At 52.1% G+C, this 12,482-nt stretch overlaps 1 protein-coding gene across 15 annotated transcripts in view; it reads left to right on the forward strand.

The window, feature by feature from the left end:
• Window positions 1-12,482, forward strand: part of Anks1a (ankyrin repeat and sterile alpha motif domain containing 1A) — a 107,076-nt gene that overhangs the window by 68,921 nt on the left and 25,673 nt on the right. For all 15 annotated transcript variants that reach the window (XR_007348407.1, XM_048805139.1, XM_048805142.1 and 12 more), the window contains 2 exons: window positions 5,139-5,205; window positions 10,793-10,899. Coding sequence is in view for 14 of the 15 variants with exons in the window: in XM_048805139.1 (XP_048661096.1) it covers window positions 5,139-5,205; window positions 10,793-10,899 (174 nt within the window). In the remaining variant the exon portion in view is untranslated. The remainder of the gene's footprint in view (window positions 1-5,138; window positions 5,206-10,792; window positions 10,900-12,482) is intronic.

Here is a 12,482-nt window from a genome sequence, read left to right on the forward strand (position 1 = left end):
ATCTGGCAGAGGGGACAGTTGAAAAACAGAGAGGGAAGGAGGACTAGAGAACTCTGGCTGGCCCAGAGTGGGAGTGTGCGCTGCCCCCCGCCCTGCATCACAGCAAAAGGGACCAGTGTGTCGGGGCCTAGCCTAGTGAGAGCATCTGACAAGTGGTTGACTGTCACTGTTTGTCACTGAACACCTCCAGTATGCCAGCTCTGTACAGGGTACATAGGGCAGGATCTAAAAGAAACACTGTATGAAATAGGGGTCTTGCCCTTAAGGGGTCCTTGGTGTCTTTGAGACACACCATTTAAACAATCGGGCCAGGCACTGTGGCGCATGCTGGTAATCCCAGACGCTCAGGAAGCTGAGGCAGAAAGATTGCAAATTCAAGGCCAACCTCAGCAACTTAACAAGACCTTGTCTCAAAATAAAAAAGGACTGGGGATGTGGCTCAGTGATTAAGTGTCCCTGGGTTCAATCCCTGGTACCCACCCCCTGGGTCGGGGAGACAGGGAAAAAGCAGAGCAAGGTTGAGTGGTTGTGGGCCACTAAGGTAATAAACATCTGGGGTGGAAGAGGAGACATAGGTGCCTTCCACTCTGGGGAACAGGCCAAGGAGCCAGAGAGTCCTAGGTACCCACAGCTCCCCAGCAGCAGAAGGAGGGTTGAGAGGAAGTGTCAGATGTCAGGAGCCAACTCAGATGCTGGTAAGTTGCAGCAGCGTCCGTCACCTTTCATATCGCCATTTGCAGAAAGAAAAGCAGGGGGAAGGCAATTCCTTTTCCTTCTTTCTCTCCCTGGGGCCCCAACTTCTAAGACCATTCCGATTCCTGCTGTCTGATATTTGGTCCTTAATGGGAGCCCCGAACACAGCCACCTCTTCTGACTTGGAAGGCAAGTTTCCGCCAAGCTGCACTGAAGCTTTGTTCCTCCAGGGTCCTCCTGGGACTGCCTGTGCCTTGCACACTTCCTGACGCGCAGAAGACTCATCAAAACTTAGGGAAGTTTTTCTTCCCACTCTCCCCACTCCCAGTATTCATTGAAAAGAATAGCACCATCTGAGTGGCCCTGCAGCCAGGTGAGAGGGTGGGGACAGCTGGAAGCCACTCCATGGACAAGCGTACCTCCTGTGTAGCCAGGATCCTGTGGGCCAGCAAGCAGATGTCCGATGGCTCGAGCAGCAATATCTCTAGTGTTGCCTTGTGTTTTTGTTTTTAGCCATTAGGAGAATATGTTTTATGCAGCCTGAGTAGAGGAAGAAAGTCTAAACAGATTCATCCTGAGTACCTTTTTGAAAATGGAACATTTCTAAGGATATTTTAAATATGAGAGTCCATTATGGTGGTAACTTTCAGGGCCTCATCTTAACCAACACAAATACCCATTTTCTATCATAATTCTTAAGAAGTACAGTATTAAAGCATGGCCATCTCTCCAAAAATAACTTATGCAAACAACAGGGCGAGGGGGACAGTAAGCTGTGCCCTTCCATTCCATTCCACCTGCCTCCGTTCTCCCTGCGAGACAGAACGTTTCTGGGAAAGTAGTCTGATCAAATTAGTTTTCAACTGCAGCCTCCGTGGTGAAACTACACCAAGTGTGCGGATCAGAATGGGGTCTGCTGTCTCAGCGCAGTCTTTGGTGGACTGAAAGAGTCAGATGTCTCTCCCAGCTTCGCTCTTCACCACAGCAGGTTCCAGTTGCTAAGGAAGGGGTCCTGGATGACAAGCTGTCCGACTGTCAAGTATCCCTCAGTTCCATGCAAACTAGAATCTTCTCAGCCTGCCCTAGCTACGGCAGGTCACAGAACAGTAGATCACACTTCCTAGTTTGAGTGGAATTGCTCTGACAGTGTCCATTTGCACTTCCCAGCTGGCCTGCAGTCTGGAGCCCCTTGCAGACCCACCAGTGGGTAGGCCAGAGAAACCTATGCTTTGCTGCCCCCTTTGTAGCAGACTTGCAGGTCAGGAAGGAGCAGAGAGAGAAGCAGCAGGATGTTCACCTCTGCACACTCAGATTTCAAAAGGCCTTCTGGCAAAACCTCCAGGACTGTATAGCCAAGGGATAATGATTAGACAGACCCGCTGGGGCTTTGGGTGTTAAGCGATTTTGATGAAAACAAAAAGCATGGTGTAGGTGACTTGACTTTATTTCAAAGCATACCTTAGAGTCACCCCTCACTTGAGCTCTTTCCACTCTTGGAACTCTGCATGGCCTTGGGGACAACAACATCTATATTGCTGGACTTACATAAATGGAAGTCCCACTTTCTTCCTCCATCATTCATTCCTTCAGTGAGTTGCTTGTCTGTTTTGTGAGAGATTCAGAGGAAATGCCAAATCAAATACATTCGATTCCAACCCTCAGGGTTATGATTCTCCCATTACCATTCCCTTTGGCTTGGAGCAGAGACCCAAAGCCTGGTGGAAGGCCCACTGCCTCCACCACATAGGAAAAAAACTCTTGTCACCTCGAGCATCGTCTTTTTCTATAAATGTTACAGGAAATAAAAAAGAAGGCAAATCAGCAGGTTTGTTTTTTTTTTTTTAGTACCTTTGCCCAGTTTGAAGGCTCTTTGCCCAGTTTGAAGGCTTCTGTAATCTGATTGAGTAACCCAGGCTTTAAGAATTGGCCCTGATGTGTCATTTAGTGCCAGGTTGGACTTACGTGGCTTGGGGAGCAGCTTGGCCTAGAAGAGAAGAGCTGTCTTCGAGTGTCCCTGCCCCTTTCCAGTGGAAGAATGGGTGCCACTGTGTTGAAGTTACAGAAATCTATACAAAGGCCAATGTTACAACAGGCACTTTTTCCACATGGGGGAACTAACTGGATGAGCTAGCAAGCACTCATTTCTGCAGGGCCTTTAGCAAACTAGGGCCTGGGGTAGGAACTGGGATCATATTAACTGCGGCTGACTTCCAGTGCTATGCCTTGAGGACTCTCAAGAAACCCCGGGAGTTGTCCTGCAGATCTGCTTACACATGTGTACAAAGGTGTGTAGAGAACAGCATTCATCTCAGTGCTGTTCAGAATTGAGAGAAGTTTGGAAAATACCCACATATCTGTCAGGTCTTGATCAAAGACATTTTATAGCCATACACCAATGTTGTGGTTCGTCCATCCAAAAAAAATCTTTATGAACTGTGGAAGGAACTCCCAAGCTGTGTCACTAAGTGGAAGAGTGACATGCAGAGTGGTATGTGTGGGGTGTCTGTTGGGCCTGCCGTGTGGGCTGTGCCCTTCTGTCTGTCTATATTTGAGTAGAATAGATCTAGGAGGGTACGGGAGAAACTGGCTACTATGTGGACTGCCTCCAGAGAGAAGATGAAGCAGAGAGAGGAGGGAGACTTCCACAGATTTTCTTTTAGAAAATAAGGATAAATAAAAATATTTTTGAAAACTTAAAAATTCGGTTTTCCTGTGGGGGCAAGATGGTAGAATGAGGTGGATATTATTACGCCTGTGTATGGCTATGATTGCACAAATGGTACGACTCTGCATCATGTACAACCAGAGAAGTGAAAAGTCATGCTCCATTTGTGTAAAAAAAAAATTAAATTTAATTAATTAATTTTTTAAAAATTGATTTCCTGATCTAGAGCACCTGAGGACAACAGAGGGGAGTGGGACGCAAACTAACTTTTTGTTGAGCAACACTTGGGCTGTCTGGCCGCACACTTGACATACACAGTATCTTTCAACCCATGCCACACCATATGGGAGGCAGTGACAGTCCCTGTTTATACATTTAAATCTGAGACTTTGGGAGGGTGACGGCACTTGCCTGTCTGTCTGGGTTGCTCCCTTGTGCTGTAGCTCCTGAAATGGGCACGACAGAGGAAGTAATGCCTTGGGCTGGCCATGCTCTTCAAGGGGCAGTGCAGACCTTACCTGGGCCTCCCTGCACCCCCGCTTCTGATGTCTGCCTCTGAGCTGCTGGGCCAGGAAGGAGAGCCACACCCCCAGTTGGCTCCTGGAGTCAGATGTGTTTGCTTCCCTGGGCTTTTGCTGAGCTCCAGGGTGGGGATGGCAATCTGAGTTAACCAGCAGTCAGGTGACTGAGCCAGCGGTCATTTCTGTGGCTAGAGGAAAATACCTCCCGAGCTCCTGGCTGCAGGGGGAGAGGTGGTGCCTGCTGTCTGCTCTTCGGCTGGGTGTCAGATGTGCCTCCTCGTCTGCCAGCTGGAGGCTGGCTGGAGAGTTGTTGTTCTGATTGTCAGACCCAGGCTCCTTACTTGCACTTAAAGGAAAAAGCATCCAAGCCCTGGTACAAAAGGTCCTCTTTTCATTTCTTTGGAAAAAGCAGTGAATGAGCTCATTATCACTGCAGCCCAAATAGGAAGAGGAGGAGAAGAGAAGGTGGCTCCTCTCACTGTCTAGTCATGCGCCTGGCCAGGTTTCCTGGGATGGGAAGCTTGGATCTGACCCAGAGTGACCAAAGCCAGATGGCTGGGACAGGTGGTCCATATAGGGGGTGGTGCTTAGGAGACTTGGATGCGTTGAGAACCTTTCTCTGCTGTGGTCCAGAAGAAGAGCAAGTGTCTGTGTCCCTTCTCCCCTTGTTGCAGTTCTCTGTCCACGACTGCCAGCCTCCAGGCTGCCTGCCTGCCCTTGGCTTCCAAGAGGTCCCCATATGCAGGTGCTCTGCTGGTGTCATCTCTAGACGTGGTCCACACCTCAGAGCTGAAAGCCATGTAATATCAATGATATGTTGGGTGCTCGCGATTTGCCAGGCTCTCCTCTAGTCTTGGGGTGTAGCATAGAACAGAGCTGGCACTCTCAGTGAATTTAAATTCTAGCATAAGCAGTGAAATGTGCCAGGTCTGGCCTGCTATTGCACTTCTCCCCAGTCTGTTCCAAGGCGTGGATGATCACAAATGCCCCTAAATGGAGGCTTGTTGGTGTTTCTAGCAGTGGAGACCAGATTGCTCTGAAGGGAGTGAAGTGGGGACAGTTCTCCACACCTTCTTGGTGGGCCAGAGAAGAGCTTTTCTAGATCCAAGCAGCAGGGAGTTCTGATACCTTGCAGGTTGGTACTGGAACTGGGAACATCTGAAAGAGCCCGGAGTGCAGCCTGAGTGACATTGACGGTGAGCTGGCCACAGTGAATCCAAGCCTGACTACCTCTCTTTGTTCCTCTTCGTCTGTTTCAGATTGAGAAAATCATGAGCTCTATTGGAGAAGGGATCGACTTTTCTCAGGAACAGCAGAAGATCTCAGGTACCGTATCCCCACACTATTGTCCAGCAGGATTTGACTTCTGGCTCTTTGGGGCTCAGGTTTTCCCTCTGACATAGACAGGCATTTAGCGTGGGAGAGGGGCAGCTGCAGACTACATCATGCTCTTGCAGTTCAGAACCCCCGCCCCACACACACAGACACACACATACACCCCGTGTCAGGACAGCCCATCATGTTTCCTACCATGGGAGATGTGGCTCCTCCAGCATATTGGGGAAAGTGTACATATTGAATTTTAGGCACCTATTAAGAAATATTTTGTGTGTGTGTGTGTGTGTGTGTGTGTGGTACTGGGGATTGAACCCAGAGCCTTGTGCATTCGAGGCGAGCACTCTACCAACTGAGCTGTATCCCCGGCCAAGAAAAAAATTTTTAATAAACAATTATCACTCCTCCTTTTTCAAATGTGACTTTGTTGGATTCAGCTGGAGTGCGCCTCAGTGCTGGTCTTTCAGGCTCCCAAGGTGGCTGTGGTACAGCTCATGAGCGCAAGGCCCACGCTGGTGTCATTCAAGCCAGTGGCACAGCTCAGGGCCAGTCCAGTGTTTTTTTTTTTTTTTTTTCCAACGTTGTCAGCATGTGTTGGACTATCTGGAGGTGACTTTGCTGTTTCTCCCTGTGTCTGTTTCTATTTTCTGGTTTATTTAGTCTCTTACCAAGTGTACCCCAAGTCCCTACTATTTAGTCATTCTTTTCATATCCGAGGCATTGGGTTGAGGTCTGTCTCTGTTTCCCATATGAAATGGAACTGTGGAGCTGGGGAGCTGAGTTCCCTTGATGACAGGGTCATGCCATGTCTCTTTCCCAGGGAGGAGATGTTCTTAAAGTGCTTCTCAGAGCAGCTCTCAGCCCCTCCCCCAGCATCCGCACAGATGTCCTGGCACCAGGGCTCTTGGGCTAAATGCAGCCTGGGAGGAGCCTGGTTTCTCCCTTGACTGGTGAACAGGCCTCTGCACTGGATGTGGGGACTTCTTGCTCACTTGGGGGCTTCTTCCAGGATTAACCTGGCAGCATTGAGCGGGACTACCTATTCCTCCGTGGACCTCTGTGGCCCTGGGTGGGTTGGGGGGGATGACACACGATGCATGTGAACATCAGGGACCAAGAAGCTGCTGGGGTTGTGGGCTTGAGGGGAGAGCCTGGGCTCTGGAGCCCCACGTCCCTGGGTTCACATCCTGCCTCTAGATACATAAGCCTCTTGGCAAGTCACCTAATCTCACGAGCTATGTCTCCCCACCTACAACTGATTTGTTATTTTTGTTATTTTTTATATTTTGCAGTACTGGGGATTTAACTCAGGGATACTCTCCACAGAACGATACCACCAGTTATTTTTATTTTTTATTTTGAGACAGTGTTTTTGCTAAGTTGCCCAAGCTGACCTTGAACTTGCAATCCTCCTACCTCGGATTCCTGAGTCTCTGGGCTTATAGGTCCATAGCACCACACCCAGCTTACAGCCTCATAGATTTGTAGTAGTTGTAAGATATACAACTACTTGAGCAAAAGAGGTAGTCAGTAAATAGTAATTATGCCCATTTTCCCCCCATGAAATCGCTACTTATTCACATTGAGAAACCTAGAGAACAGGGCATCTGCTCTTCTGGCTTGGCTCCCTCCCCTGTTTTTCAGTCTTGGTCCTGGAGCTATCCCCCCTCCAGCTGCCTTGTTTCCCTGGGCTCAGACAGGGCTGGCCGGGGTTTGGCCCATCTTTGTCAGTCTTACGCTGGAGTCCGCAGAGGTGACTCTTCTGGCTAAGAGCTTGTGGGTTCATTTCCAGGCGATTGCTTATACTCCGTCAAGTGATGTCACTCTGCTGTAGTGTGCAGGCTTTTCCAAGGGTCAAGTGTTTGATGTGAATAAATGTTCAGGATTGAGACAAACACCGAAGCCACTTTCAAAGCTGTGCTTTGGAGATAGTCAGGGATGGATTCAAGAGCATCCAGTTCAGTTGAGACTACCTTCTGCTCTCCCATACTCCTTTGTGTCCAAGGAACACAGCTGAAATCACCTCATGTGCTTGAGAGCTTTCAGTCAGGAGCTAGGGCAGCACAAAGACCTTGTCCTCAGAAGGGCTAGCATTGAGCTCCTCCTTACCATCTGGCCCCACCCACCAGTTCTTGCCTTCATGAGCATGAATGGTGAGAGGCATTCTGTCTGTACCACAGGGTGTCTAGACCCCAACACAGTCTTGTTTCAGTGTTCATTGTGGAGTCCTGAGCCATCCTCCAAACCCCAGCCTAGGGAATTCAAGAGCAGGCATATGCAGGTGACCATCTGAACAGAGGGCTCATCCAGCCATGCTACAGAACCCTAGACCACAGCATCTGCACTGCTGCCAGGCCAAGAAACAGAGAGGCTGGCCAGTCTGCCTGTGAACTCCCAGTGATAGATCGGGGGAACTGTCCCCTGAAGCCTTAGAGAGCACTGTCCTTCAGCTCAGACCAAAGCAGAATTACTGTTTATTTTGAATGGACAGTTGTCCTTGGGTTTCAGATTGAGAGAAACCGAGGCTCTGGGCCTGGAAGCCTGGGAGGGACACTCCAGTAGGCACTCCTAGACCAAGCATGAACTGCTCAGGGCAGCCAGCTTTGCAGAGGGTCCTCCCAGAAGGGTGAGACCATAGCATTGGAGTCACAGTCCTGTTTGGGGGTCCAGGGAGCCCTGGGTTACCAGCACTGAGCTAGTTACCCAAATCCCCAACAATCTTGTTTTACAACTAATCCCTCTGCCAACTCCCAGGAGTCCAGGAGGGTAAACCTTGGCTACACTGGCTTCTCTGACCAGAGATCTGCTCTGTCAAGCGAGAAGAGAACTGCTCAGCTCTCTTGTGTGAAAGCCAGCCCCTTTCACTGTTGAGTAGCTCTTAAGTGCAGGATCCTTCTGGGGCCTGATCTCCCTGGACACAAAGTCCTTTCTTCACCAGTGCCTACCTACAGCCTGTTGGGATACAGGTACCTGCTCCCAACATATTTAGGGGGGTGATGTGTTGCCCTGCACACATGACCTTCTTTGTCCCTCCCCAGCAGTACTCGGGTTTGCCTGCTCCCCACTTGGCCTTGGCCATTCCCGTTTCTTGCTCTCTTCCTCCAGACTGCATGAGTGGCTCTGGGTGTGGTACCTCTCTCCTGGACTCTAACGGGCCTCGGGAAAAGTCTGTCCCCACGTTGTTTGGCATGCTCACCTGAGGAACATCAGGGGCAGTGGCCTTGTTTCATTGCCCATTTTTGTGATGAGAAGCACAGTCCTTTCTGAAGTGGCAAGTGGGCGACGGGGGTCACTTACCTATAGACTATGCCTTTGGGCCAGTGTCATTCCTCTGTCCCTTCTCTTGGCTGTCTTATGGACTATCTGCCAAAGCTACACGAATGATCCCTCTCTCTTCTCCCTAATACGCAGTTGCAGCCCCTTGAGCTGGAGGTGAAGTTGTGCCCTCTCCCCCTTAGGTTTGCATTGGCACCACCAGCATCAGCTGTCATCTCGCTCTGATGCTGGTGGTGCTGCTGTCTCCTTCTCCCTCGGCAGCGGCAGCAGCAGCAGCTTCTGCTCTGATGTCCGATCCCTGATGTATTTTCCTGAGCGTGGAAGGGGGGAGGGCAGGGAGGGGAGAAAGGGGAGGGCCAGACATTATGAGAGTGAACGAACGAGGACTGTGGAGCCGGCAGCAGGCAGCGTGGAGCCCAGGAGCCTCTAGACAAAGCATTCTGCTGCGGCTCTGTGAGCGCACATCCACCGGCGGCAGCAGGACCACAGCTGCCCTGCCTGGCGGGGGGATTACAAGCCAGAATGAATCAGCAGCCGGGGCCACCGGACTTCATGGGCATTCAAGAGCCTGCCGCTTAGGTTCCTGGAGCAGATCTCCCCACTCAAGGGCAGGGGAGCTCCAGGAGCCCCCAGACTCGGCATTTTGGAGTGCTTGCTGCAGCCTGCGTCCAGGGCCGCCCAGGTCCCTGCCCACCATCCGTTCTGCAGAGGACAGGAGAGCGGGTGGAGGCTGCCACAGTTGGTCATCAGGGTCTTTTAGATAACCAAGCAAGTTGTCATTGTCCTGCCCTGAAGGGCAGAGTGAGCCTGGGATCGACAGAATGACTTTCACCGTGTCAAGAGTTCACTGGAGGTGATGTTTTTGTAGTTGGCTCTTCTTTTTCCTTCCTGTGCCTCTTTTTCTCTCTCCATTCCTTTTTTTTTTTCCTTTTACTTGTTCTTGCCCGTGAGAACCAGAGAAGTAGGTGGGGGTTAAGGCGTTCAGCTCTGAACAGCCGACGGCTTCCGGGAAGGGCTGAACTTTTGTCCTCCCTGCACAGTCCCCGTCCTAACCAAGGGGCTTAGCAAATAAATGCCCTCCCTTCCCTGCTCGTCCATAGAGGAGACCATCAAGATCTGGAGACCCTGGGAAGACAGTTGTGTCTTTATCACTCAGCCAAAGAGAGAGCGGCGCAGAACGTGAATAGACTTAAGCCGCCACAGCTCAGCTGACCGAAGACCACTTCCTTTTTCTCTCTCTTTTATCTGGTTGGGTTTTGTCTTCTGTAGCCAAGAACTGAATCTGCCTGCCTGCTTTCCACCTGAGCAGGCAGGCAAGTCACAGGAACGGCCACTATCAGAAGAGGAAAATGAATGCCCAGCCCCTGACAGCCAGCCCAGCCCAGGAAGGCAGCTCTTCAGACAGCGTCCTGGCCCGGGAGACGCCCCACTCACTGGCCACTAGAGTCTAGTGGGTGGGCCCTGGCCCCGCTGGCCGTGCAGCCCGGCGGAATGCGATGCTGCTGTCCCAGCAGAGCCACACCTGAGCCTGAACCCCGCGCCCTGACCCATGCGCCCCACTCAGCCCCTTGCTGCCTTGAGCCTCTGAGCACAAAGGGCCAGGGGTCATGGTTTGCTTATTCCGGGACTGCTGGGGGAAAACAAGTAAAAGTCTCTCTTCTCCCCCTGCCGTGTTCTGTGCTGCTTGTGTTGCATGTGCTGGGTCCCTGTGAACAGCCACCACTGCTTCCTTCCCGGAGCCCTCGCTGTGTGCCTGTGTCCCTCAGCTGCATGAAGATGTGTGCTCTCTCCTGACCGGTTTATGCTGCAAGGTCACAGAACTGGCCCCTCGCCGCAGCCCACAGGGGCTCCAGAAGTTGCATGGATGAAAGGAGCGGCAGGGCTTGCGGGCTCTTAGGAGCTCCCCTGGCCCCCTCTAGTGCCTGTGGGGACAGACTCTCTGTACCGCCTCAGTGTGGACGCTGATGAGGAGTTGACCTGGAGACTGTTGGGGGTTGGCTCCCCCACCTGGGGCGAGGTCGTGCATGTGCCGCTGCGGCCCTGGAGCAGTTGAGACCCAGGGGGTGTAAGTGGGCAGCAGCCGCCCAGGTTGGGTAGTTGTGGGCAGCAGCGGGCCACCTGTCCTTGGCCTGTCCACGGAAGAGGAGCTGCGTGCCCGCTGCTCTGGTCTCTTGTACATAGTTTGGCTGCTTTATGGTAATGACTATGATGTGGCAGTGCCATCTGTCTTCCTCTGAGTGCCGCTGCTACCGCCTTAACGGTATTTCCCTTTTCAAGCGTCTGCCGATTCCTCTCTCGTCAGGTTCACGGACGCTGGAGCAGAGCGTCGGGGAGTGGCTGGAGTCGGTTGGGCTGCAACAGTATGAGAGCAAGTTGCTTCTGAATGGCTTTGACGATGTCCGCTTCCTGGTAAGTGCCTGTGGGCCACCTCAGCACCAGCCAGCGCTGCTCTGTGGATGCGCCGGAGTTTAAACAGTACGTAGTCCTGGATCTAGGAAGAGTGAACAGTGACGTAGACCACACCATGTCAGCTGGCTGCTGGGTGCTGCCTGTGCAGACACTGCCCCCTCCGCCGCTGCCCCAGATGTGCTCCAAGGGGAGAGCTCTTTCAGTAGGGTCCCTGACTCAGAGCCTTGGAGCCATTAGCCATCAGGGATCCTTGTTGGAGATGACAGCCAGGTATCCTGTGGTGACTTCACATCCCATCTGAGCTGGAGACCAGGCATATCCTTTATTTCCCAAAACTTTGCTGTCAAGTGAGTTGCCACTGAAGCAAAGGCTCCTTCTTGGCATGGCCTTCTGTTCCTGGCCTCAGACCTGGCCTGCGGAGATGCTGAGTTGATGTTTTGGAGGGCTGGCTGCTTTTCTGAGGTGTAATTCTCACTGTCTTATAGACCTCAGGGGGTCAAAAAGAAAAACCATGGTGTGTCTATGCTGGCTCCCTGTGGAGTAGGGAACCAGCCAGGACGCCCGTTAGGGTCCAGTGTTCCCTCTCTCAGTGGAGGGGGTGGCTCAGAGCAGGGAGCATCATGTCCCTCTGCATCCTTTGGGTTGGTCAGGGACAGCACATCCTGGGCCGTGGGCTGAGCCAAGGGTTCCGACTTACCTCAGAGCCAGCACCAGCACCCCCAGGGCTGCATGTGGGGTCACAGCAGTGCCCACCCACAATTGCTGATGCTGTCATCGGGGCTCAGGGGGTGCTGGTGCCATTCTCAGTGGTTCATTTTACTGCTTAGTGCTCCCTGGAAGCCCTGAGGTATGTACTGTTCTCGGCTCCGTTCTCCATGTGAGGGGAACATGGTAGAGAGGTGAAGTGGCTTGCTCAGGGTCACACTGTCAGTACTGGTAGGGTAGAAACATGCACCAGGCATTCTGGGCCCAGGGCACTTGCTTAACCACTGTGTCACACGCCTCTTTCTTGGGTGTGGGTGTGACCACTTATGTGCCAGTGTCACCTTCTTGCACATGTTATCTTGGAGGCTCGGTTCAAGGTGAACACAGCAAGCCCTGTACTGCCCCCCACTTTTCCTTGCTTCCTGGGAGGCCTGGCTCCCGAGTCTGTCCTCGAGAATGTAGGCCTGGGTCAGAGTTGAGCCACCTGCCCCTCTGAAGCAGGTCTCTCTAGCCTGGGCCTCCTGCCTGGCCTCCAGGGATGAGGGGCAGTGGCAGAAGTCAGCACAGGGCCCCTCACTGCCCTTTGCTCTCCAGTGAAATCACTTTGGGTTTCTCACAGGTTTGTTGTGGTGCCTGCCACACCAGGGAGTTGCCACACCAGGGAGTTGGCCTGCTACTTGCAAAGGGAACCTGACTAGGACAGCTCTGCTTACCCAGAGCCATCTCCATCTCTAAGACAGACAACGAAGCCCATCACAAACCACTGTTCCAAAGCCTGCTTGTGCCAGGGCACACTCCTGTAATCCCAGCGATTTGGGAGGCTAAGGCAGAAGGGTCACAAGTTCAAGGCCAGCCTCAAGACCCTAAGCAACTTTTAA

Source organism: Marmota marmota, unplaced genomic scaffold, assembly GCF_001458135.2.
Source record: "Marmota marmota marmota unplaced genomic scaffold, marMar, whole genome shotgun sequence".
Lineage (NCBI taxonomy): Eukaryota > Metazoa > Chordata > Mammalia > Rodentia > Sciuridae > Marmota > Marmota marmota.